Consider the following 25372-nt stretch of genomic DNA (forward strand, 5'->3'; position numbering starts at 1 on the left):
TTCAGTAAATACTGTTTTTAATATGCAGGATAGAAAATCTGCACATAGGCAGTCAAAAATACGCAAAACAAATAAATGCCCTTTGGGAAATTGTATAAATATTTTCAGTATTCGGAAGCAAGGCTCAATAGCTTAATGAAGTAACATCTGTAAGACGAGAAATCAAAGCAGCTGTGTTGTACGGGGGCTCGCTTGAGCTGGAAGAGTTCAGATCCCAGCTTTGCCATTTACAAGCAGAGCAAAAACGAGCAAGTTACTATAAATTTCTCTAATTTCAGGTTTCTCGTATCAATAAAATAGCAACCATCGCATCCTTTACAAACAGTTTTAACCGAAAATAATGTGACAGCACTAGCAGACTCTGGCACAGGGATGCTCCATAATATGCTTTAAATCTGAAACAATACTTAGCTTTACAGAAAAAGAGAAAGCCCTACCACATACACAGTGCTCTGTGCTATTCTCTCACAGCTAACCTGGGGCCCCCCAAATGGAACACGATCTAAACCAACTCTATTCCAAGGGTACTGTAACCAATTAGGTCACCAAAAATAACCAGTAGCTAAGATCTCTAACGCTACGCTTCAGATACTCTTTGACAACACAAGCAAGTTAGCAAACCAGAAAATTATTTCACTATCAAATATTCACCAAGTCACACAGGACTCTGTGAGACTGGAGGTAAGACAGATTCCGTTCTCCGAGATAGCAAATGTCCACACGTGCGCAGGGACAAGAGCTGGGGCAAGTGGAGTACAGAGAAGGCGGGACCCCCAGAATCATGTTTCACACCTATGCTCGGAGAGCGGAGAGCAACTTGCCAACTCAGCCTGGGGCAGGCACCAGGGAATGGCTCCCGGGCTGGACCCCAGCTGAGGAGCAGGAATGCTCGGGGCAGAAAAGGCCTTTCTGAAGGAGGGCGGCCCTGAAACAGTGGGGTGTAGGAGCCTGCCCAGGGGAGGAGGAGAGGTACGGGTGCCTCTGCTGCCACAAAGGCCTAGGGGAGGAACAGAAAACAAAACAGAGAAAAGGGCCTAGAGCCCAGCTGGAAGGGAAGTGCCAAGGTGAAGGAGTTAACTGTGCCTCTGTAGTCAAGACCCAGGAAGGGACTGATACTGAGAAGTCAGGAGAGGACGGAAGTCAGACACCTGGGATCTGGCCTAATGGCAGGCTCATTTCTGAGTGCTCTCTATAATGACAGGACCATCCCTATTGCCACCGGACCCAGCCACGCCCTCAGTATTTCTGGCCAGATGCCTCCAGACTCCCCCATGCCAATCCTTCTTCCTGTAACCGTAAGACTGCTCTCTCTAACAAGCAAATCACATTCCATCTTTCTCATCCTTCTCTGGCATGAAAACTTTAGATGGGAACCTCAAGGACAAAATCCAAACTGGGCCTGTATCAGCGGGACCCCCTCCAGCCTTGCTTTCTAGTCACACCTCTGCTCCACCCTCCAGAGCGCCTCTGCTTTGGCAGCACCGCCGGCACTAAGCACTCCCCCACCCGCTGCACTCGCCTCACGCAGCCCGCGAACTCCAGCCCCTCCAGCCCGTCAATTCCTCCACCACACCAGACCCTCACGCACGTAGGGCCTGAAGTCTTTCCTTGGGGACAGGGAGCAGGGCCTCGGAATTCCTGGCTAATTCCTACCTACCGTTCAGGTCTGTTTATGAGGTCCCTCTTCCCATCTTTCACCCATCAGACTGGCACAAATACCCACTGTTGGCAAAGTCACGAAGAGAAAGGCATTTTCCTATTCTCTTGGTAGAAATATAAGCCAGTACAATCTTTTTGGAGGGCAATTTGGCAATAGCTCTCAAAAAGCAGAATGCACTATATGGCCCTCGGTCATGGTGCTGGGCTGACCAGCGGCAGTATGTATAATATGACCTCCTTCCTACGTCTGGGGAATCTCAGCACTTTAGGAATGGATGACTGAGCTTCACCAATCACCCTCCCCTATAAGGAATGCTATGGCAGTGGTGAAAAGTGGTGAAAGGAACGCTCTGGCAGTGGTGAAAGGATCCAGGAAGACTGGATTCCCGAAACCGTCAGGGAGGCTGAGCACGCAGTGAGCCAGGCCCCAGCACCAGGCCCCAGCACCCCAGCAGTGAGCCCGCCCGGCTGGGGCAGGAGTGCAGTCTGCAGCACTCGCCTGCCGGGGCCTCCTCTGCACAGGGTTTCTGACACCGCTCTGGGCCCCAAAGCCAGCGCTTGCCCTCCCGGCTATTCCGTGAGCCACCTATTATCCTCTACAACACAGTCCTCTCTTCTTTTTTTTTTTTTTTTTAAAGATTTTATTTATTTATGTGACAGAGAGATAGCCAGTGAGAGAGGGAACACGGCAGGGGAGTGGGAGAGGAAGAAGCAGGCTCCCAGCGGAGGAGCCCGATGTGGGACTCGATCCCGGAATGCCGGGATCACGCCCTGAGCCGAAGGCAGACACCTAACGCCTGCGCTACCCAGGCACCCCAACACAGTCCTCTCTTCTTAAATCATTCAGGAATTCTACCGCTTTATAACAGAGCATTCAGAGCAATACGCACACATACCCTACTCCTGAAATTCCACTAGGAATTTATCTGAAGCCTGTACTTACCTAAGTAAACCAAGATTCATTCATTGCAAAAATCTGATAACCAAAATATCCATCAACAGAATGGGTCAGTAAATCACGATACAGCCATATAACGCATTTCTATGTCACTGTTATTACAATACAGATCCACACGTGCTGATAAAGAACGTCTTCAAAACAAGTTAACAATAAAGGACAAGTGTGTACAGTATGACTTCATTTGTGTACCTTTAACAGCCACAGACCGCCAGAGCTATATGACGGTGTTTCATAAAACATTTTCTGGAAAAAACACAATAAACTCTTCAGAGTGGTTACTTCAGAGGAGGGATATGAAACACACTTATTTTTCATGTAATATTCCCACTTGAATATTTTGTCATGTTCATAAATTACCTTCATTAGAAAATGTTTTAATGTCACTTGATCAGTAAGGATGTCCTAAACAGCCATTATCCACACAGTCCTTCCTGTTCCTCTCTCTTATTACTGTTCTTTTTCTCCTGGGCCCTTAGCACACTGTATTCTTCTAGATGAATGTGTACTTACTTTAATTCCTGTCTCCCACATGAGGCTCTAAGTTCTGAGGGCAGGTGCTGAGCTGACCGCTGTGTTCCCAGCACCCAGCACAGTGCCTAGCCCATAGTGAACGCTAACTAATAAGTATCTGATAAATGAACAGAAGTAACTTATGCTTCTTTTAAGACTCAGTTCATGGGAAGTGAAGTTTTGCCTGAAATCCTCCCATTTCAATGTGATGCTTTTTCCCCTGGGCCTCCACTGGCCTTTGTACCTACTGCCCTTGTCAGTCTGTACATCTGTCTCCCTCACTACGGTGTGAGGCTATGGAGCGCAAGGATCCACGCACCCTTCTCTATCTGTGGGGCCTGCCACAGTGCCGAGACACAGAAGGCATGCAACAGTCGATAAATAAGTGAACGGATGAACAAACTAAAGCTCAGAATAATTATTGACTCGTGTATTAAAATCAAATGTTATGGATATCTCCTCCTTAATCTGGTCTTTTATGATAACAAAACCAGACTGTGTAGGGCAATGATTTCTAAACACAAGCATGCTATGAACTCAAGGCTATGGAACCATCACCCTGAACTTACACTAGATTTGGAACGGCAAGACTGCTGTTGGCCAGGAGAGAGCACAACGTGGGGTTGCCTGATGGCTCGCTGTCAACAACTTTTCCTAAATTCAGAATTGTGCTCAGAAGACAGATTACCACAGTTCAAAAGCAAAAGAAACCAATGCAATTTTCCCATCTTAAAAATGAACCTGCTTTGTAACAGCATTGTTTCCTGAATGTGATGATTTCATCAAGGTAACGTAAGAGAAGTTCATAAAGGATTTAGAGGTAGAGGATAATGGTGTCTGCTCCTTACTACTTACTCTCAAATGATTTCACACAAAAAATTAAGATTAAGAACAATAATAATGTATGAGCAAGCGAAAGCAAGAGTGGTTAAGATGTTCACTGACAATCATGAGTAAAAAGTATATATAACTGTTCGTTGCACATTACCATTACTTTTCTGCAAGTGTAAAATTTTTTTCAGTTAAAAAAAAAAAAGAAAGAAAAACCACTAAATAGAAAAAGCTATTTCACCTTTCCCAACATTTAAAGGCATCAATCAGACAGGGAGAAATAAAAACAGTATGCTGATGGAGATAACAAATATATTTGAATAAAGCAGTTCAGAACAATTCTAAAATTACTGTAAGTATCTTCATTTTAAAATAATTACAAAGACTCATCCATATGGTATCTGGGGGTAAATCATTCTCCCCAACAAACAGGGAACATCTGTTGTATAAAAACCTTCTAAGAGGCTAGATGACACAATGGAACAGCAAGGTCTCAAACTGGCAATTTCCAAACTATTAAAGGCAGCAGTCTCCTAGCTCTTCAGAGCCAAGATACCAAGACAAAAAATATACGAGGTAAACAACAGCTGGAAAAATACCAGCCATACATGACCTGTTCAAATTTCTGTACCTATACAATTGGACTCAGAAATTTAACATAAAAGTTAGAATTTGAAAATCCCCACTTTCTCACTCCCTTTTTTGGTGGTCATTTAAAAAAAAAATACTCTTGGGGTGCCTGGGTGGCTCAGTCAATTAAGGGTCCTGGGATCAAGATCCTTGTCGAGCCCCTCGTTGGGCTCCCAGCTTAGCGGGGAACCTGCTTCTCCCCCAACCCACTGCTCGTGCACTCTCACATCCGCTTTCGCTCTCTCTCAAACAAATAAATAAAATATTTAAAAAAAAAATACTTGTCAAGCATTGAGAGCTCAAGTATCAATGTAAAAAGCTTGTCTGAAAAGAGTAGCTACCATTAGAGGCCAAGCACAGGGCCAGTTTCTTTATATACGTTATTTTTAATCATTACAACCTGGCATATACAGTAAATATTACTGACACCATTCCAGAGGTGAGGAAATCAAAGTTTAGAAAGGAATTAAATGCCTTTGATCTCTCAGAAATTAAGAGGGGCCTCAGTCACTCTAGCTTTAAAAAAAAAAAAAAAAATTTCCATGCATGTCCTACGCATATTCCCGCTATGAGGCCTCCACTCTAGTGTCCCTCCACTGAATCCTCACCTTGAGACCTACACCTTGACCATCCAACTTCACATCAATCTGCCTTCCACCCCAATGCTCCGACGTCTCTTACCCTGCATTAATTTTTCTAACTTTTTGTTTTAATGGTAAATTCACATGCAGATGCAAGAAATAATACACTGAGTTTCTGTATACCCATGACCCAGTTTTCCCCAAATAGTATCTTGCATAACTGTAGTATCACCTGCATTACTTTTTTCTCCTACTATTTATCTTCTAACATTAATATATTTATAATAGTTGTTACTATTATCTGTCTACGCTCACTAAAATACAAACCCCTCGCAGGCAAGAAGCTCTAAATTTTGTTCACTGCTATATCCCAAGCACCTATAACAGGGCCTAATCCATAGGAGGATATCAATAAATACACATAGAATGAATCAAAGCACTATACTGCCCTGGCTCCTCTAATAGGAAATAGCTCTTTAAGAGACCACCTTGGTAAATAAGAGAATTCTGAAACATCAGGGAAATTTCACACTCACCCATGGTGACATAAGGCAATTTATCAGTTGATCCATGAGGATAGATGCTGTAGAGGTGAGGTCCAGTAACATCTACTCCCCCCAAAACTAGGGCTGCACCAATGTAACCTTGATACCTGGTGATCAGAGTATGTATAAGAAAAAAAAAATGAGTCTACATTGCATCACTGTAACTTAACCAAAAGCTGTATGAGAAGTCAAACAGAAGGCAAGTTTTCTTACATTGCTACTGTTTCATGAAGTGGTTACTGTTTTGATGGAAACAAAATGGGACCAGAAGGAACCTAAGGTGGGACATCCACTATCAGCCCATAAACACTCGATCCTGTGAGGCCCCCCAACATGCCTATTTCCTCAGTCGTACAGCTCCCTTTAAAAGAGGATCGTTCTTGGGGCACCTGGGTGGCACAGTCGGTTAAATGGCCAACTCCTAGATTCGGTTCAGGTTATGATCTCAGGCTCATGAGATCTAATCCCGCATTAGGCTCCATGCTCAGTGCAGAATCTGCTTCAAATTCTCTCTCTCTCTCAAATCAATAAATAAATCTTACAAAAAAAAAAAAAGAGGCTCATTCTCACTTTAGAGAAAACCAACCCAAAGACATTAAGTGCCAGCCTGACTCTCACAGCCGAGCTTGGCTTACTCCAAAATTTATCAGCACCCTTCCGATCACACCTCTCAGTGATCGGCAAATCAACCGCTTTCAACGTTAACCCTGAGGAGCCGCTAAACTCAAGCTGTTCAAATTCTCAACCTCATCTCACCACAGCCTCACAAGAAAATGGCTCGTGTCAAAACACCTTCTCTTTTGAATAAATTCACAAAATTATAATCATTGATGTGAGTTCTTATTGAGTAAAAGAAAAATATTTCATCACGCAGGGAAGTGAATGATGAAATACTCCACAATAGCCTATAAAACCCACTGCTACTGCCCACAGGGTGAGGCCATGCCTCTTCAGGAACACAGATGGGAACATGTTTCCTACCCCACCCTACCTCCGTTTAATCGTGCGTGTCTCTGTTCTTTGGATCCTCCACCTAGTTGGTTTCCTGCTTCTACAGATTGCTTTCCCTGTAGTTGGCTCCACTTTCTACCATTAGAATTGCTATGCTAGGGGCTCCTGGGTGGCACAGCGGTTAAGCGTCTGCCTTCGGCTCAGGGCGTGATCCCGGCGTTATGGGATCGAGCCCCACATCAGGCTCTTCCGCTATGAGCCTGCTTCTTCCTCTCCCACTCCCCTTGCTTGTGTTCCCTCTCTCGCTGGCTGTCTCTATCTCTGTCGAATAAATAAATAAAATCTTTAAAAAAAAAAAAAAGAATTGCTATGCTAAATAAATATGCCGGATTTAAAGTCCACCACGAGACTTTAGCTCTTTGGGTAGAAAAATGAAACCAACACATACTAAATTTGCCTAATGATACAATCATTAAAATTGATAAAATAAACACAAGAACCAATCAAAGTCCTAACTGTAGACTGTCTGAGACATTTAACTACTCATCAGGAAGCACTCTTGGTAACCAGAATAGTCAAGTCCGATTACTTTCCCCACCGTGACCACCAAACTGCTCTTTCACAAAGAATATTCCAAGAGTGCCTGGCTGGCTCAGTCAGCAGGGCATGCAACTCTTGATCTCGGGGTTGTGGTTTTGAGCCCCACGCTGGGTACAGAAATTACTTTAAAAAAAAAAAAATCTTACAAAAAAAAAAAAGAAAAAAAGAATTTCCCAGTTATAAGTGAAAAATCAAAGACCAGGAAAGGATTTTAGAAACAGTCTCAAAAGAAAACAGAGGCCCAGAAAGAGGAAAAGAAACTGGTCCTAAGCCACGAGAGGTAGTAGCGGAGTCAAGACTAGCTCACAGGGTTCTGGGATAAGGACTGGGACTCACCAACCCACCACTCCCACCCCAGGCCAGTGCCTGAGCCACTAAACCAACTGCCTACCAGACAGGCTGTTTAAATAAAGTCAATTAATAATCAGCTAGTTTCCTTCCAAGCTAAAACATAACCTCTGTTCGATGCCTTTAAAAGAATCTAAGATATTTTGGCAAGTTATTGTATTCCTTAAAAAGTGATCCAAAAACTCTACTTCCAGGAATCAAATTCTAAGGATATAATCAGACAAATATGCAGAAATGAATGCACAAGAATGTTTACTGCAATACTGTTTATGATGCCAAAAAAGTAGAAACAGAGAACTAGTTAAATAAACTGACATAGCTATGTTCCAGATCACCCAGATCATGTGATATTTTCTCATACACCACTGATGGTAGCACAACTCAGTACGACCTTGTGCTCAAGGGTGAGTTTCAAAATACATATCAAAATGTTAAATGTGCATACCTTTGACTCAGTAACTCCACTTCTAGGAATTCATTTTAGAATACAGCCTAAGGAATTAATCACACAAGTAAGTACCTAAAGGTTCTATGTTCCAAAGGGTTCATGGGATACCTTATGATACCTTAAAACTAGCAATACCGTTAAAGTTCAAAATTGGTTAAATTATGGTACCTCTAGAGAATGGAATACTGTCATACCACCAAAAATTTATGCTGATCAGTGGTTCTTTAACTTTTACAGGTCACGGACCCTTTCAAAAAACTGATTAACACTGTGGAACCCTGATTCATAACAAATGTACATACAGATTTTTTTACTATGTCAGGAGGGTCACCGGTCTCCAGAACTCCTCTATGAGCTCAAAGTAGAAATTCTAGATGCTGAGCTCTTCTACTAATGCGAACAACATTCACGATACACTACTATGTGAATGGGGTCACTTACAAAACAACACACAGAATTCCCCTATTGTAACAACATAAATGAGCAAATGTCATAGTATAAAAGGTCTGGAAAAATAGTTCTCAAAGATTTACAACGTATATGTCTAAGTGACAAAACATCAGGTGACATTTACTTCCTTCTTTTCACATTCCCATGGTGTTGGAAATTTTTATAATGATCACACACTAATTTCACAATAATTTTTTAAAAGGTGATTTTCAGGGGTGCGTGGGTGGCGCAGTCATTAAGCATCTGCCTTCGGCTCAGGGCGTGATCCCGGCGTTCTGGGATCGAGCCCCACATCGGGCTCCTCCACTAGGAGCCTGCTTCTTCCTCTCCCACTCCCTGCTTGTGTTCCCTCTCTTGCTGGCTGTCTCTGTCAAATAAATAAATAAAATCTTAAAAAATAAAAATAAAAGGTGACTTTCAGGGGCGCCTGGGTGGCTCAGTCGTCAAGCGTCTGCCTTCGGCTCAGGTTATGATTCTGGTGTTCTGGGATTGAGCCCCGCATTGGGCTCCCTACTCCGCTGGGAGCCTGCTTCTCCCTCTCCCACTCCCTCTGCTTGTGTTCCCTCTCTGGCTGCCTCTCTCTGTCAAATAAATAAAATCTTTAAAAAATAAAAATAATAAAAATAAAAGGTGATTTTCATTTTGAAATGCTCCAAACAGGAACTATACAACACACACGGGTAGATGAAAAGATCAGGTTGTGTTCTAGGACAGAATGTACAACTATGATCCCATTTTTACAGAACAAATTGCATATTACTAGATGGGAAAAAGCTTGAAAAGCATATAGTAACCTGGTAGCACCAACTGCTTATGGGTGGTGGGAACTCAGATAATTTTTGTATTCTTTTTAGTTTATCCCTATCTTCTATCTTAGGTTTTACTGAGAACATGTACCAGTAATAAGGAAGGAAGCAAAGAAGGATCCAACGAATGAGCGAACAAACAACTTAAAAGAGTGGAAGTACATACACCCAACCAAAACATGATTTTCCCTGAATTGTAAAATTTTTATTTTTTCCTTGGGCTTTTCAGTATTTTCCAAATTTTTTACAATGAATACATACTACTTTCATAGGAAAAAAAAGCATAATTAATATAATAAATAAAAGAGGCTCTCTATATTCAAAGAGTTTCTGGAATACAGAACAAGAGACCACAAAGATTTCTATTAGACAAGACTAGGAGGCTCACACTCAGAGAACAAGCAACTCCTAGCACCTTCCACATCCAGCCATCACACAAGTAAAATAGAAGTACTGCTCACGTAAAGGAAGAGATGTCCGCTTCTGATTACCAAACCCCCTTTACTTACTGATTCACAGACACGGAAATGGATTATTCGGGGAAAAATGGAACAATAACAGCAACAAGAAGACATCAAATTCAGCCTCTGAATTTGAGGGGGATCTAACTATGCATGAGGCCCTATACTGGGCATTGTTGTAAGCCTTGCTTCTTTATTCATTTCCTCCTCAAAAGTAGGAGAGTCAGAAACTATTATCCTTATATCTTATTGAGGAAGAAACTGAGGGTAAGAAAGGTAAGGTGAACTGCCCACGGTCACACAACTCTAAGCGCTTTAGATGAGACATGAACTAAACTTCTAAAGCGAAACCCTGGACACCCAGGTGGCTTAGTTGGTTAAGCGTCTGCCTTCTCCTCAGGTCATGATTCCAGGGTCCTGGGATCAAACCCCCCTTAGGCTCCCTGCTCAGCGGAGAGTATGTTTCTTCCTCGGCCCCTTACTGAGCTCGTGCTCACGCTCTCTCCCTCCGTCTCTCAAATGAATAAATAAAATCTTAAAAAGGAGAAAAAAATAATGAAGTGAAATCCTATGCTTTTTTCCCTTACACCACTTTTACATTTTATGTAACTCAACAAAAATGTCAGAAGACACATAATGAACCACAATTATCCTGGTTAAATTTTAAAACGTTCCTCTCAAAACGGTGATAAAATTTAATTTTTATAAAGTATGTTAAACTAAAAATAATAAAACACTGAAAAAAGTGAATTTAGAATTCCTAAAACATTCTAAAGAAGAGATTAACAGAAACACCTGCTAGATTTAGCGAGATGCTTTAAATGACATTGGAAGAAATCTTGAAAATTTGCTATTTACTGCAATTTTGCAAGTTTAAAAATTGTTTTAAATGTAATGCACCACAAAAACCACCAGAGGGAGCTTTAAATTTAAAATCAAATTCACAAATGTCTTCAGAAATCTTGACAACAGATGTGCTTTCACAAGTTCTCACACTGTATTGGGAGAATTTGTTTGACAGCAATAATTCTCCAGGATTAGGATGCTGACCATGCACATAAATAAATGGAAATCACCCACATGACGGCGCAGTACAGGCAGAGCGCACGTTAGTAGATACGACTAGGCTTCCTGCCCATAGACTCCTAAGTCCTGGTCTTCTCAGCTATAAAATGGGAACTATGCTACAGGCCTTGCTGCAGAGCTACACTGAGCCTCATATCCACTTGCTGAGAGCCGAGGGCCATGCTAGACATAGATGAAGACCAGCAAGTTCACAGAAAGGCAAGAGCCAGGCAGGCAGCAGTCAAACCAGGCAGGAACTGACAGACCGGAGCACATGCTCCCCCTTCTAAAGGCAACATCTGCCACTCAGTTCCAGAAGATTACTGCCACCTATTATCCCACCCTCCTTATGAATTTTTTCAAATGAAGCCAGGAAATAATTAATTAATTTTTTAAAAAATGTTAAAGCCAGAAATCCAGATTTTTTTATTCTAATCTTCCAATTTATAATTATTGGCCACTATTTTTTTTAAAAAAACACTATGTAGCCCAAATACAATTTCTCTACAAGCTGAATATGGCCTGTGTGCTGCCAGTTTACAATCTTGGCCTTCTATTCCTGCTTCCCTCTAATCTCACAGGACTGGATGCAGCTGCTGTTGCTTGGGGCAGAAATAAAGAAAATGCTTTCTGTAGGTTGCTTAATGAATGGTGAGGATCAGAATAATAAAGGTCTCTGATCAACTTCAAAGAAGAAAAAAAAGTACCATGATTCTACATTCTACAAATCTACAAAGAAGGAAAAGGGGAGAATCTGTTAAAGGTAACGCAGATCCCAAAAGGAGAAACTGATATTCTAACCCAGGACTGAATGTCCACGCTATTCCCTAGTTCTGCTCTAATACACTCCCCCTCTTCTATCAGGAGCAAATGAGAAAACGGACTTAGAATATGAAAAAGAGGAGACCCACACAAATGTAAAGTGATGATGTGATTAAGGAAGAAAGGGAGACAACACTAAGTGCACTGTGGGTGGAAGTCAGCAGGGTGTGAAGACCACATCAGGCAGGCAACTACACCTCCGTAAGCCTCAGCTTCACTTAAATACTAGAGATGTTAACAGCCCCTATCTCAGAGGCCAAGGGTAAAATGAGATCATGCATAAAGCACTAAGCACAGGAGAAAAATAAATGTGCGTTAATATTAACGTTAGTATATCCACGCACAGTCAACTACAAATACAATTTTTCATTTCACTGTTATTTTGCTCCTAAAAGAGGAAGAAAACAATTGCTTTTGTCTGTGTGTTCACAAGACGAACCAAAGGTTCTCTCTAGTTGTACCTTTTTTAATATAAATAAAGATTTTTTTTTTTAAATCTGGTAATGCCCTATGCTTCCAGAAATGACTGCTGGTCACATATGATTTATTCATGGGGAGGGGTGGGACCAGACGCCATAAATTCAAATACATCATCAAAAGTCTTCTGATATTAAAATGGTAACAACGGATATTAAAATGCTAACAACTGATTTCTAGAATAAAATGTGTATTTCTGAATACTTTTTCTCTAGCTTCCAGGATCCCCTCGGCTGAAAATCTAAGATATGAGAAAAAGATGCTACAGAAATCCCCATACCAGAATAAACATAGTCATCCAAAGGGGCACCTGCACCTCAATGTTTAGAGCAGCAATGTCCACAATAGCCAAATTATGGAAAGAGCCCAGATGTTCACCGACAGATGAATGGATAAAAAAGATGTGGTATATATATACAATGGTATATTACTCAGCCATCAAAAAAAAATGAAATCTTACCATTTGCAATGACGTGGATGGAACTAGAGGGTATTATGCTAAGTGAAGTAAGTCAATCAGAGAAAGACAATTATGACTTCACTCATATGTGGAATTTAAGAAACAAAACAGAGATCATAGGGGAAGGGAGGGAAAAACAGAGTAAGACAAAATCAGAGAGGGAAACAAACCATAAGAGACTCTTAACTCTAGGAAACAAACTGAGGGTTGCTGGAATGGGGGTGGGTAGGGGGATGGAGCAACTGGGTGATGGGCATTAAGGAGGGCACGTGATGTAATGAGCACTGTTATATACAAATGATGAATCACTGAACTCTACCTCTGAATCTAATAATGCACTATATGATAATTGAATTTAAATAAAATTTAAGAATAAAAAAAACAAAAAGAAAGAAATCCCCATCCTGGAACCTTACCGGAAAAGCATCTGCTTCAGCATCCGATTGGCCGTCACAACCCTGGGAAGGCGGCCAGTGGAGAGGGAGTGGAGCTCCAAATTGGAAGAAATGAGCTGGGTTGTCATGTCTGTGTCTGCAGCTGTCCCAGCACCACAGCAACTAAAAAATACAATTAGAAACTTAGCTGAAATTCAATTACCAAAGGGGTCAATTAGAAGTGGAGCTTCTTGGATAACTTCCACTAAGTTCAGGTACACAGAGAGATGTTTTTGAGTATATTCTGCACTGTAACTACTGTGTCTAACCAATCTTAAATAAACATGAAACTGAGTATATGCATCTAGTTCTATGCAAACATATTTTCTGTGGCCCAATAGAACATTTCAAATCATTAGTTTCTGTGCTTCTAACAGAGTGTGCATTTTACTACTCCTAAAAATATATCCAAGTTGTACCAAAGAACAAGGCATGTTAAAAGACTTACAATTTAACATTTACCAAGTATTTACTACCAGGTACCAGTCATGACAAAGTGCTGAGAATAAAGAAAATAAGACACAATCCTAGCACATGATTTCAAAGCTGAGTGGAGGAGACAAAAGTAGGCAAAAATTCTAACACCTCGTATAATACGATACAGTAGCACAGGCACACAAGGCTATGGGAAACTGGAGGAGACAGCGATTAACTCTGATCTTTGAGAAGAGGTCTCACCTGAGCTGGATTTGAAAGAATAAAATAAAACCATATAAAGAAAGAGGAAAGGGCAATTCTAAGCAGAGGGACTGGCAAAGCAAAGGTGAAAGAGCTTGGAGATGAGGGGAACAGGGACAGTCCAGGTGTAACTGGGACACAGGGTGATGGCAACTAAATAAGGTGAAAAGGTAAATTTTTGTGACACTGGGCAAGATCTTAAATATCATGCTATAGAGTTTTGATTTTATTCTGAAAGCAGTGTGGAAACGTGAAAACTCTCTTGAAATATTTTTAAAGAGGAAAGGGACATAATCAGATCCATGTTTTACCAAAATATGGCAAAAGAGCAGATAATAAACAGACCAAAGGCAGAGAGGTTACTTAAATGACAACTGCAATAGTCCAGATGAGAAACAAGAATGTGAACTAAGGCTTTAGCGGAGGGAGTAGTTTCAAGAGGCACACAGGAAGGAGAACTGGGGACCAAGCGAATGAAAGACTAAAGCAAAGAGAGAACTTGCGGATGGCCAGCTTAGGTGACAGGCAGATGAAAATACCATTTAAGGGAGATAAAAAAGAAAAAACAAGATTAAACAACAGGTTTTAGTGAGGAACAAAGTAAATTCAATTTTAGCCCTGACATGTTTGAAAATACAAGAGCTATTCAAACTAAAGGATACTTACTAAATGTTAGGAGATATGAAGTGTATTTTTGAACAGTTCTTGTCTGCAACAACCATCCCTTCGGTTGCCCTCGTATCTGCTCCAAGAACTATGCCATCCTATTTTTAAAAAACATACATTTGAAAATAATTTCACATATATAAACCACAGCTCTCTACTCTAGCTTAGGAAAAACAATGTTGGCCCTCCCGTTTTCCCCAAACCTCCACCTCCCACTGAAACTCCAACCAAAAATATTGTGCTATACTTTCAGAATTCAAGAAAAGCCTTGTTAATTAACGTTATCAGCTGAATCCTGAGTAGGTGGGGGGAATTATCATTCCTGTTTTCAAATGAGGCTCACAGATTTAGTGAATTCCTTACAAATCACAGACCTAATACGCGTTAAAGTATGGATTAAGATGCAGAAATCCTTCCATTAGAACAGCCACCTCTGTCGATTCTTTTTAAAATACATCAACTCATCTTTAACGACGGTAACCATTATCTCTTTCGACCCTTTCAACCAACAACTTGAGGCAGGAGTTATTGTGTCCATTTGATGGATGGTGAAGTGTGGCTGTGAGAAGGACAGTGACTTGCCCAAAGTTGGAAGCAGCATGAAAGATAAATGGTTAGACAGACCTGTCTGATCAGAAATCTTGTGTTTTCCCAGTCTATACCCTGTTTCCCAAAGTAGTATTTTAAGACAGAAAAGTACTGGTCTCCTGTCAAAAACTCCAAAAAGTGAGGAAAGAATACAAACTGTTGATAAGCACACAAGACCTCCTGACAAATCCTGAAGGACCTTTTCCTGACGTTCTCTGAAACATGAGCCCTTCCTGACAGAGCGCGGGGGCGGGGGCGGTTAAAGGAGGCCAAGTGGCCTGGTTCCTGTAATCAGTTCAGTCCCTGCTGCTCCTGGTCTGTGCCGGCTTACTTTATAGACCACTCCCGCGATGGTCGTGCCAGTTTTCCGGGCCGCTGGAAGCTTGTACCCTTTCTTCGCAAAATCGGCTTCCAAGACGGCATTTCTGAAAGAAAAGGAGAGAATATAGCGTCGAAGAGCAGGACCACATCGCGCCGCACTGGCACCAAGAGTGTCTAACAGGGAACTCAGGAAAAGAAAAGCTACTACTCGCTTTAAAGCCCATCCATCCACTGAATCCCCCCAACATCAGGACTACTGTCTCGTTTTTCGGCGTGCAGAGCGTCCGAGGGGCCGCATCTCGCCTAAGGAGACAGAGACTGAGACTGACCGAGCGCGCTGGGCAAAAGGAACGGCGCGCTCGGCCTCCAGGGAAACCCACTCTCAGGCCCTCATTCCCCTGAGTCACACGGGCCGCGGGGCACAGGCCGCAGGCCCCGCCGTTCACCCTTCGTTTGTACTTCCCAGATCAGACCGCGGCCTAGCTCCGACCCCGGCACCGCACTCCCACTCCCGCCCGGAACCTGGCCCCGGACATGGCCGCACCTGCGACAGTTATCAAAAGAGAAACCTCCAACCGGCCGCTCATAGACTGACACAGCCGCCATCTTTCCGCGAAAGTATTTCCGCCGAAGCGCCGGCAGAAGCAAGCAAAGAGAGCCGAGCACTTCCGGCGCCTGCGGCGACGGGGGCTGGAGGGGCGGGGCAAACTCCGCGCCCGGGCCATTCATTGATCTTAGAGTTACGAGCTCCTAGAGGAGCCTGCACGTGCTTGGCGTATTTCGCCCCAAGTGGAGCGGAGGATTAACTAACGCCCGGAGCCGGGGAAAGGACTTGTCCAAGCTGGTCGCCTGGGCGACCAGACTCCTGTGGACCAGACCAGAACTGTTTCTACTTTTAATTAGACTCCATGGAGCTTAGATGACAGACGCGCCCAAGTTCCAGGCACAGCCCCACTGCCTCCTTGCACTGAGCAAGTCATCTCTGAATCTCTTTCCCCTGCTGCCAGATGGAGATAAGAGCTACCTCAAAAGGCTGCTGAGAAAAGAACAAGAAGCACGTGAGAAGATGCTCATTAGTCCTTAGCGAAGTGCAAATCAAAACCACAATGTGATACCAGTGCACGCCCACTAGGATGGGTATAATCAAAAAGATATAAAATAACAAGAGTTGGTGGTGATGGAGGGACCTGGAACCCTCATACATGCCCAGTGGGAAACCATTTGGCAGTTCCCCAAAAAGTTAAACATAGACCCAGCAATTTGTCTCAAAAGTATATACCCAAGAGAATCAAAAACATATATTCACAAAAACTTGTACACAGATGTTCATAGCAGCATTATTCGGCACAACCAAATAATGGAAACAACCCAAATAAATGTCCATCAACTGATGAATGGATAAACAAAACGTGGTACGTCCACACAACAGAATATTATTCGGCCATAAAAAGGAAGGAAGCATTGATACATGCTGCAACAGGGGTGAACCTTGAAAGTATTGTGCTAGTGAAAGACGCTAGGCACAAAAAACTGTATAGTATGGTTCCATTTCTCTGAAATCCATTCTAGGCAAATGCAGAGAGTCAGAAACTAGATTAGTAGTTGCTGTGAAAAGGGGGAGGAGAAAATGAGGAGTGACTGATGGGCACAAAATCTCTTTTTGGGGAGATGAAAATGTTCTGGAATTAGGTTGTGGTAATGGTTACATGACATTGTGAATATACTAAAACCCACTGAACTGCACATTTTTAAATGGTGAACCTTAGGTAAATTTTATTTCCATTTATAAAAGGCTGCTGTGAAAATTGAAAACTGTCCATAGAAAGTGTGTATCCCAGGCATTTAGCAGCTTTTCAATAAATAGCTATTAATGTTGGGGCACTTGGGTGGCTTAGTCTGTTAAGCGTCTGCCTTCAGCTCAGGTCATGATTCCCAGGGTCCTGGGATCGAGCCTCACATCAGACTCCTTGCTCAGCAGGGAGCCTGCTTCTCCCTGTGCCTCTGTCTCTCTCTCTGTCTCTCATGAATAAATAAATAAAATCTTTTTTAAAAAATAGATATTAATGTTAATACAGTCATTTCACAGCGAGTAAGTGACAGCCTCAGTAATGGTGAATGAAGATACGGTGTCTTTCCCAACTATGTGTTCAATAAATATTTGTCAAAGGTTAAATTCTCTTTCATTACTTTTCTGGGTCTTTTGTGTGGAATTAGGAAAGTAAAGCCTCACTTACCTGCTTCCACAGGAATCTACTGATGAAAAAGTCTGAACGTCTCCTTTGGTGAATGTCAAAAGTAAGAAGATCTAGGCTCTGCTCTAGAGAAGTCCCTTTCCTCATGACAGAGATTCATCTCCTTAAGACCTAGACAGAACACATCATAGTTTGACATGGCCTGGACAGCAAATAATCGTAGGATGAAGGACTTCTGCAACATTCCTCAAACTCTCACTCCGGTACTGGGCTCAGCCCCAAGGGCATGAACACAAGGCGGACCAGATGTACTTCCTGTCCTCGTGTTAGGGGCTGAATTGTGCCACCCTAAAATTCTTATGTTGAAGTCCCAACCCCCGGTACTGCAGAATGTGACCTTATTCGGACATAGGGCCTTTACAGAGGCAGTTGAGTTAAAATGAGGTCATGATGGTAGATCCTAATCCGTTATGACCGTTGTCCTTATAAAAGGGGACATTTGCCGACAGACATTCACACAGCGAGAGCTATGTGGACACGAAGGCAGAGATGGGGCAACGCTTCTCCATGCCACGGAACGCCAATGACTGGCAGCAAACCACCAGCATCACCAGGCAAGAGGCCCGGAACAGCCCTCGGGAGAAACTAATGCTGCCAAGACCTTGATTTCAGGCTCGAGCCTCCAAAACCGTGCAGCGATATAGCGGGCTGTGTGCTCTGTCAGGGCTGCCCTAGCAGACACCTCATGAGTTCGCGGTGTGGTCAGAAGAGACGTCCCCAGAAGACTCACAGCCCAGCGTGCTAGGGGCTGGGTGGGGGCGGGTGCTGCAGAAACCTAGAGGCCCAGAAGGACAGAGCGCGGGCTCGTGTAATGAGGAGGCAGGAGGGACAGACATATGAGCGAGGGCTTGGGGTATGGAACAGACAAACCCAAACCGAAAAACCCTGGGCGCACACTGTTTTCAGGAAACAGTGATGAATTGATGAGGTGGCCGGGAAGGGAACAGAGCAGCCCGCAGCCCCCAGAGGGTGGGGGCAGGGCGCCTGTGTTTTGCCATAGCGTCTGCGTGGGCGCTGGAGGAGCCAGGGAAGGATCTGGAAATGACCTGTGATCTCGGTTTGTCCCGGGTCATTCCTCTTCTTAAATGATCTCTTAGGTATGGTTTTCACACCCAGACAACTGAAGAGGTGGCATTGCCGGTCTTCGAGCCTCCTGAGGTGGCCCAGCAGAGGGCGACAGAGAGCCTCTAGGCAGCCTGGGCCTTGCAAAGCCCAGCCCAAAGCCAGGCAAACTCCCCTCAGCCTAGGACAGGGCCTCCCTCAGTACCTGCAGCGGTTTGGACGGCATCTCTAGTACTCAGAGACCCCCAGATTTGGCCTCCCTGTCCAACATGACGGCTGCCCCCTGGGACTGCAGCCCAGTCCAGAATGTCCTCCCCAGGGCCTGGACACAGTCCCACTTAATCCCCAGCAATGGTTTGCCCCAGGCAAACCTAACAGACCGTTAAAGCCACCACCACTACTCTGGATTTGGCTGTGTGATCTCAGGGGAACCACCAAGCTCTCTGTGCCTCAGTTCCCTAATGATGGAGTGACAACCAACCCTCCCTGAGAGCTCCCAATTGACTTTATATACAGGAGCTCAGGATCATCCTAGGCACCCAAGACTGTGCCAACACTGGGAAAACAAATGATCAAGAGACAGACATGGTGCCTGCCCCCCAGAAGCTACCAGTCCCCAAGTACCAGGCATCATTGCCCCACTTTACAGATGAAGCAACTGAGGCCCAGAGAGGTAAAGTCAATGATCCAAGGTCACACAGCTGATATGTGGCAGAGTCAAAATTCAAACTACATGGCTCTCAGCCCTAGACCAGCCACAGTGCCACCTTTGCCCTTCCCCAGCCCCTGACAATTATGGCCCAGCTGGAACCCAAGTTCCCGTGTTTCCTGGGGCTTTGCCAGAGCAAAAGTAAGGTTTCCTCCTCAAGGACTCTCATCCAGTCTGGCTATTTCCCAGCTGTGTGATCGTGGGCTGGCCTCTTCAACTGTCTGAATCTGTTTCCTGATCTGTAAAATGAGAGAACATTGCAGTGTGTCCCTTACTTTGTGCATACTGAGTAAGGACATGCACTGTACATGAAAGCACTTCATTCATTCATCATTCATTCAGTATTTATTAAGCCGCTCCTCGATGCCAGTCTCTGGGCCAGATCACAGCCTTAAGGCGTGCTGGTGTGGGAACTATACCTTCAGTTCCCTGCACTAAGTGCCCTAAAGGACATGTACCAGAGCGCAGCCAGGCAAGGGCTCCCAAGAGGGTCTGAGGCAGCAGGGTGGGCACCCAGAGGACAGGAGTCAGCACCCAGACCAAGAGACCAAAGCGTGCCTTTCCACAGAGAGTTCAGCTGTGCATGGCCCTCTGCAACAGGGAGGGGTTTCCAAGGGCCTGGCAAGCTCCCTCCCCCAGCTTGCAGGCTGCTAGGAATGCAGCGTGGGACCAGTCTTAGAAGATTCACCCCTGTCCTCTGTCAGGATACACACATCCAGGGGTGCCCCCCACAAGGAGACTTGGCCAATTTCCCACTGCAGAGAAAGCAGCCCATGATGCTCCTGGTTGCTAAGGCAACTGGGCCCTTGTTTTTCGTTCTTCATAAATAAGCTATAAATAGACAGGGCAAACCTGGGCGCCTTCCTCTGCATGAATTAGAGCAGCTGCTCCAGGCTCCAGGGCTCGTGGCGCAGCACCCAGGTGCCGAGCCTTGCCGCCCAGCCACACAAACGCAGCTTCGGTGCGAGGGCACAGTGGGGCACATGGCCGAGTCTCACTGTAGATCCCCACCACCTACTCCAGATTCCCCTGGGACACTTAGCAGATTTGGAGGCCTTGACGAGACCCACAGAATCCCAACTGCTGTAGGCAGGGCCTGGAATGAATGTTTAACTACTTGTCCCCAGAAGATGAGATGAGCCCTGAGTTGAGTGACCCCTGCTGACGGTGAGCAGGAGTGGGGCTTTTCCTATCCAGGGCTTGCTCGTGCAAGTCGCCGGGAAATCAGGAGAATACCTCCCGCTTCCATAGCACGTTAGAATTTACAAATCCTTTCTCTACTGGTTTTTTTGGTTTGTTTTTTAAAGATTTTTATTTATTTATTTGAGAGAGAGAGAGAGAGAGAGCACAAGCAGGGGGAGTAGGAGGCAGAGGGAGAGAGAGAAGCAGGTTCCCTGCTGAGCAAGAAGCCCGATGTGGGACTCTATCCCAGGACCCTTGGGATCATGACCTGAGCTGAAGGCAGATGCTTAACTGACTGAGCCACCCAGACGCCCTCTCTACCTGGTTTAATCATCATGGTCGACACCCACTGAGAGCTGTCCCGTCCCAGGTGCTCTGTTAAGCGCTTTACCCCATTAATCCTCCCAGCCCCCCCCCACCCCGTGGTGCTGCTAGATTTCCAGCTTTGCGGTGGGGAACTGTCAGCTGGGAGACAGGAGGTGCCTGGCCCACGGTCATGCAGCTGACTAGCAAGGGAAACAGAATTTGAACCCAGGCCTGTCCTGTCCATTTGTTCTGAACCCTGACCTCTTCTTTCAATGTATCTGATTCTCAGATCCCCCACCTATGAGGGCAGGGATCACAGTTGGGATGCCCTGAGTGGGGAGGAACCAAAAGAGAAACTGAGACTCAAAAGGACTAGGGACTGGCCCATGGCCACAGTGAGGAAGAGTCAAGGCTGAGACTTGGGTCCCTGGAGGGGTGGGCTGCAGAAAGTGGGATTGTTTTCATTACAGAAGATGCAGGTAGATGAGAGTACTTGGTCAGTGAGGGCAGGTCTCCTAGAGAAGGTGAAGCTGATACCAGATCTTGGAGGGAAGCAGCAGAGAGAAGAGCTTTCCAGATAAAAGGACAGCCTGTACGATGGCATGGAGGAACGGTAGGACTTGCCAGGTCTGCAGAAGAGCAGGTAGGTGGGTGTGGCTGCAGGGCAGGGGCGGGGTGGGAAAGGTGAGGGTAGTGAGCTGGGTGGGCTCCAATTAGGAGGGCCTTGCAGGCTGGCTCAGAAGCCTGGGCCTGTCCCGAGGGCACTGGGGAGCCACGGAAGGCTTGCAAGCAGAGAAGCAGCATGTCCTTTCCTGGGAGAATGGGTGGCCCACCTGACAAAGAGAGTTGGAGCAGAGCATGGTGCCCAAACAAGGCATCCTGAAGGCTGCTGGACCACAGATGACGGATGCTTGCCCCAGCTAAGCCTGGCAGTGTCCGCCTCTGATTGTGGACACTGTGTGCCTCCCAGGACACCCTGCTCTGCATCTTCTCCATGGTTCTAGACCCACCACGCCTTTCCAGAGCTAGGCAAATGCGACCTCATTCATTCATTCAGGCATTCCTTAAACTCCAGTTCTGTGCCTGGCACTGTGCCGGCCACAGGAACACAGAGACTCTGCCCTCAAGGAAAATGAATACAGAAATAAACAAGAAAGTGAAAAGAGCAGAAGTTTCTGATGGGGGCTGCATGGAGTACAAAGACGTACAGAGAGAGAGAGAGAGGGCAGCTCCCCCAGGGGAGGAAAAGCATCAGTAAATCCTTTAAAGAAAACGTTGGATTGTAAACAAAACTCCGAAGATGAGTAGAAGTTGGCTAGCTGGGGTGGCAGGAAGAAGAGAACGGGTGTTCCAGGCTGAGCAGGCAGGTGTAGGCATGGAACAGCTGGGCAGGTGGGGAAGCATTAAATGAGAGGAGTTGGGGGTGGGGGAGCCGGACACTCTTCAGGGACCAAGGCCTGTGGGGCCTGGGAGCCCAACTTGGAACATTAATCAGGGGGATGATGCGATCATATCATCAACCTGGCTGCTGGTCAGAGGATGGATGGACAGGGAGAGACCAGAAGTAGGAGAGCAAAGAGGGAACTACAACCATGGAGCAGGGAGGAGGGGAAGGTGGCCTGAACTTGGGTGATGGCAGTAAGCACGGCAAGAAGGAAACAGTTTCAGGAGATATTACAGAAGGTCGGATAGACAGGATGTGGTCAGAGGTTGGATGTGAAGAGCAGGGGTGAAAGGAGGTGTCGATGTTCTGCAGGGCTCTGACTTGGGGGTCAGGAAGGATGGTGGCAGGAAAGTCCATGTGGGTCTCTTTGGGACATCTTGCATTGGAGGTCGGGGCTGGGGAGCGGTGCAAGTGTTCTTGAGAAGGTCATGCAAGTCCCAAGTGTGGATAAGATGCCACAGGAGGGTGGGCAGAGGGAGAGAGGGGAGCCGAGGACAGAGGCTGGGGACAATAATTTATCAGATAAGTAAACATGAGGCAAGTGCAAAGCGGGGAGAGAAGGCACAGGCGGGGAGGCAAGTGGGGAGCAGGGGAGAATAATGTCACAGCCACCGAGATGGGGGAGAGAGCTGAAGATGGAGGGAGAGTCCCAAGGACAGTCAAGCAAGAGAAGGACCAAAACGTGTCCATGGGACCATTCTCACCGACTGTGCTGTTGTCAGTACCTAATCTAGCAAAGACATTTTTCAGAATAAGGATACTCACTGTTTGGGGCGCCTGGGTGGCTCAGTCGTTAAGTGTCTGCCTTCGGCTCAGGTTCCGGGATCGAGCCCCGCATCGGACTCCCTGCTCAGCGGGAAGCCTGCTTCTCCCTCTTCCCACTCCCCCTGCTTGTGTTCCCTCTCTCGCTGCTTCTCTGTCAAATAAATAAATAAAATCTTAAATAAAAAAAAAAAGAATACTCACTGTTAGTAAAGGTGTGCCAACACGACCACTTTCGTAGTTTGCCAGCGAGAGTGTAGACTGGTACAAGCTTTCTGAAAAGCCATTTGCCAAAGTAGTTCAGAATCCTGTATAACATAGTGCCTAGAGTTCACAACACAGTATTGTGTGCTTCAAAATTTGTTAGGAGGGTAGCTCTCGTGGTAAGTGTTCTTGGGGCACACACACCTGTAAGAAAAAAGGCACATGAGGAAACTATTGTGGAGACGGATACGTTCGTTACCTTGACCGTGCTGATAGCATCACGGTGTACGAGTCTGTGTGTCCAAACTCATCCAACAGGGTATATTAAACCTGCACAGTTTTTTTCTGGTGTATCAATCATACCTCAGTAAAGCTGGGTGTTTTTTTTTAAGTTCAAGATCCTTGAAAATGTATAGAATATTTATTTTTTTTTAAAGATTTTTTTTAAAGATTTTATTTATTTATTTGATAGAGATAGAGACAGCCAGCGAGAGAGGGAACACAAGCAGGGGGAGTGGGAGAGGAAGAAGCAGGCTCCCAGCGGAGGAGCCTGATGTGGGACTCGATCGGATCGATCGGATCGATCCCACAACGCCGGGACCACGCCCCGAGCCGAAGGCAGACGCTTAACCGCTGTGCCACCCAGGCGCCCAAAAATGTATAGAATATTTAACCCCCAAGTTCCCCTCCTGGGACTCGTATCCTCAAACAAAGATTGGTGTGTAAAGATGTTCATTGTGGCATTGTTTGATTATACTGAATTTTATAATGTATCATATGTCAGATATACATTGGATGAATGATTATACCTATTAGATATTATAATGGATTCTGTATATTATAATATATAGCAATATGATAATGAGAATCTGGAAACTGCTTTAATGTCAACAGGAGAGTGGCGGAATATTTTATGACAGAATATGAGAGGCATTAAGAATGTGTTTTTCAATGCATGTTTAATGACAAGAAACAGAAGCGAGCAGAATGTATGTGGTTCCAACTTTATAATACAGATGTATGTATTATATATTTAAAAAGAATCCTATTACTAATAGTGATAGTTGCTCACCGGAATATCCGATCATTTTCATTTTCCTCTTTGTCCCTCTTACATTTTTTTGTTCAAATTCTCTACATAGTCATTATTTTTCCCCAACTTTTTGTTTTGAAGTTTTCCAAAACTTCAGAAAGTTGCAGGAGTAATACAGTGGACCATTCTCCCTCCCTCCCTCCCTCCCTCCCTTTCTGTCTCTCTGTCTCTCTCTCTGCTGAATCAAACAGAAGTNTTCTGTCTCTCTGTCTCTGTCTCTCTGTCTCTCTCTCTGCTGAATCAAACAGAAGTTACACAACTTTACACCACGTTCCACCCCTAAATACTAGAACATGAATCTCTTCGGAACAAAGACATTCTCCTACATATCAACACCGTTGTACGGATTCGATATCTCTATCAAACATTCAGTCCACTTTCAGATTTCCCCATTATGGCAGAAACCATTATGAGGGCACGTGACAGGCTCAGTCAGCAGAGCATGGGACTCTTGATCTTGGGGTCATGAGTTCAAGCCCCACGTTGGGCACAGAGATTACTAAAGAAATTTTAGAAATGAAAAAGAAACCCATTCATTATGATTTTTGTGATCGAGGAGCCATTCAAATATCACACACTGAATTCAGTTGTCCCCCAAATATTTTGGCAGGATTCTCCTAAGAACAAGGGCATTCTCCTACAAAACCGCAACACCTAGAACTACCATATGATCCAGTAATTCCACTACTGGGTATTCACCCAAAGAAAATGAAAACACGAATTCAAAAAGATACTCTATATTTTTTACAATATTATTTACAATAGCCAAGATACGGAAGCGGCCCAAGTGTCCATCAACAGATGAATGGATAAAGAAGATGTACTATATATATATATATATATATATAATGGAATATTACTCATCCCTAAAAAAGAATGAAATCTTGCCACTTATGACAACATGGATGGACCTAAAGGGCATTATCCTAAGTGAAATAAGTCAGACAAGACAGTCAAATAGCATACGATTTCACTTATACGTGGAATCTAAAAAACAAAACAAAACAAACACAAACAAAAAAGCAAACAGACACTTAAATACAGAGAACAAACTGGTGGTTGCCAG

The 25372-nt window shown here is 44.6% G+C and overlaps 1 protein-coding gene across 4 annotated transcripts in view; it reads right to left on the minus strand.

The window, feature by feature from the left end:
* PSMB7 (proteasome 20S subunit beta 7) overlaps positions 1-15980 on the minus strand; it is a 59399-nt gene extending 43419 nt beyond the window's left edge. For all 4 annotated transcript variants that reach the window (XM_011225930.3, XM_034664487.1, XM_034664488.1 and 1 more), the window contains exons 1-5: positions 15837-15980; positions 15303-15396; positions 14384-14481; positions 13022-13162; positions 5709-5824 (exon numbers count right to left, since the gene is read on the minus strand). In XM_011225930.3, the coding sequence (XP_011224232.1) occupies positions 5709-5824; positions 13022-13162; positions 14384-14481; positions 15303-15396; positions 15837-15898 (511 nt within the window). In that variant the 5' untranslated portion in view covers positions 15899-15980. The remainder of the gene's footprint in view (positions 1-5708; positions 5825-13021; positions 13163-14383; positions 14482-15302; positions 15397-15836) is intronic.
* Positions 15981-25372: the final 9392 nt, after the last annotated feature.

The sequence above is a fragment of the Ailuropoda melanoleuca genome, chromosome 7 (genome assembly GCF_002007445.2).
Source record: "Ailuropoda melanoleuca isolate Jingjing chromosome 7, ASM200744v2, whole genome shotgun sequence".
Classification (NCBI taxonomy): domain Eukaryota; kingdom Metazoa; phylum Chordata; class Mammalia; order Carnivora; family Ursidae; genus Ailuropoda; species Ailuropoda melanoleuca.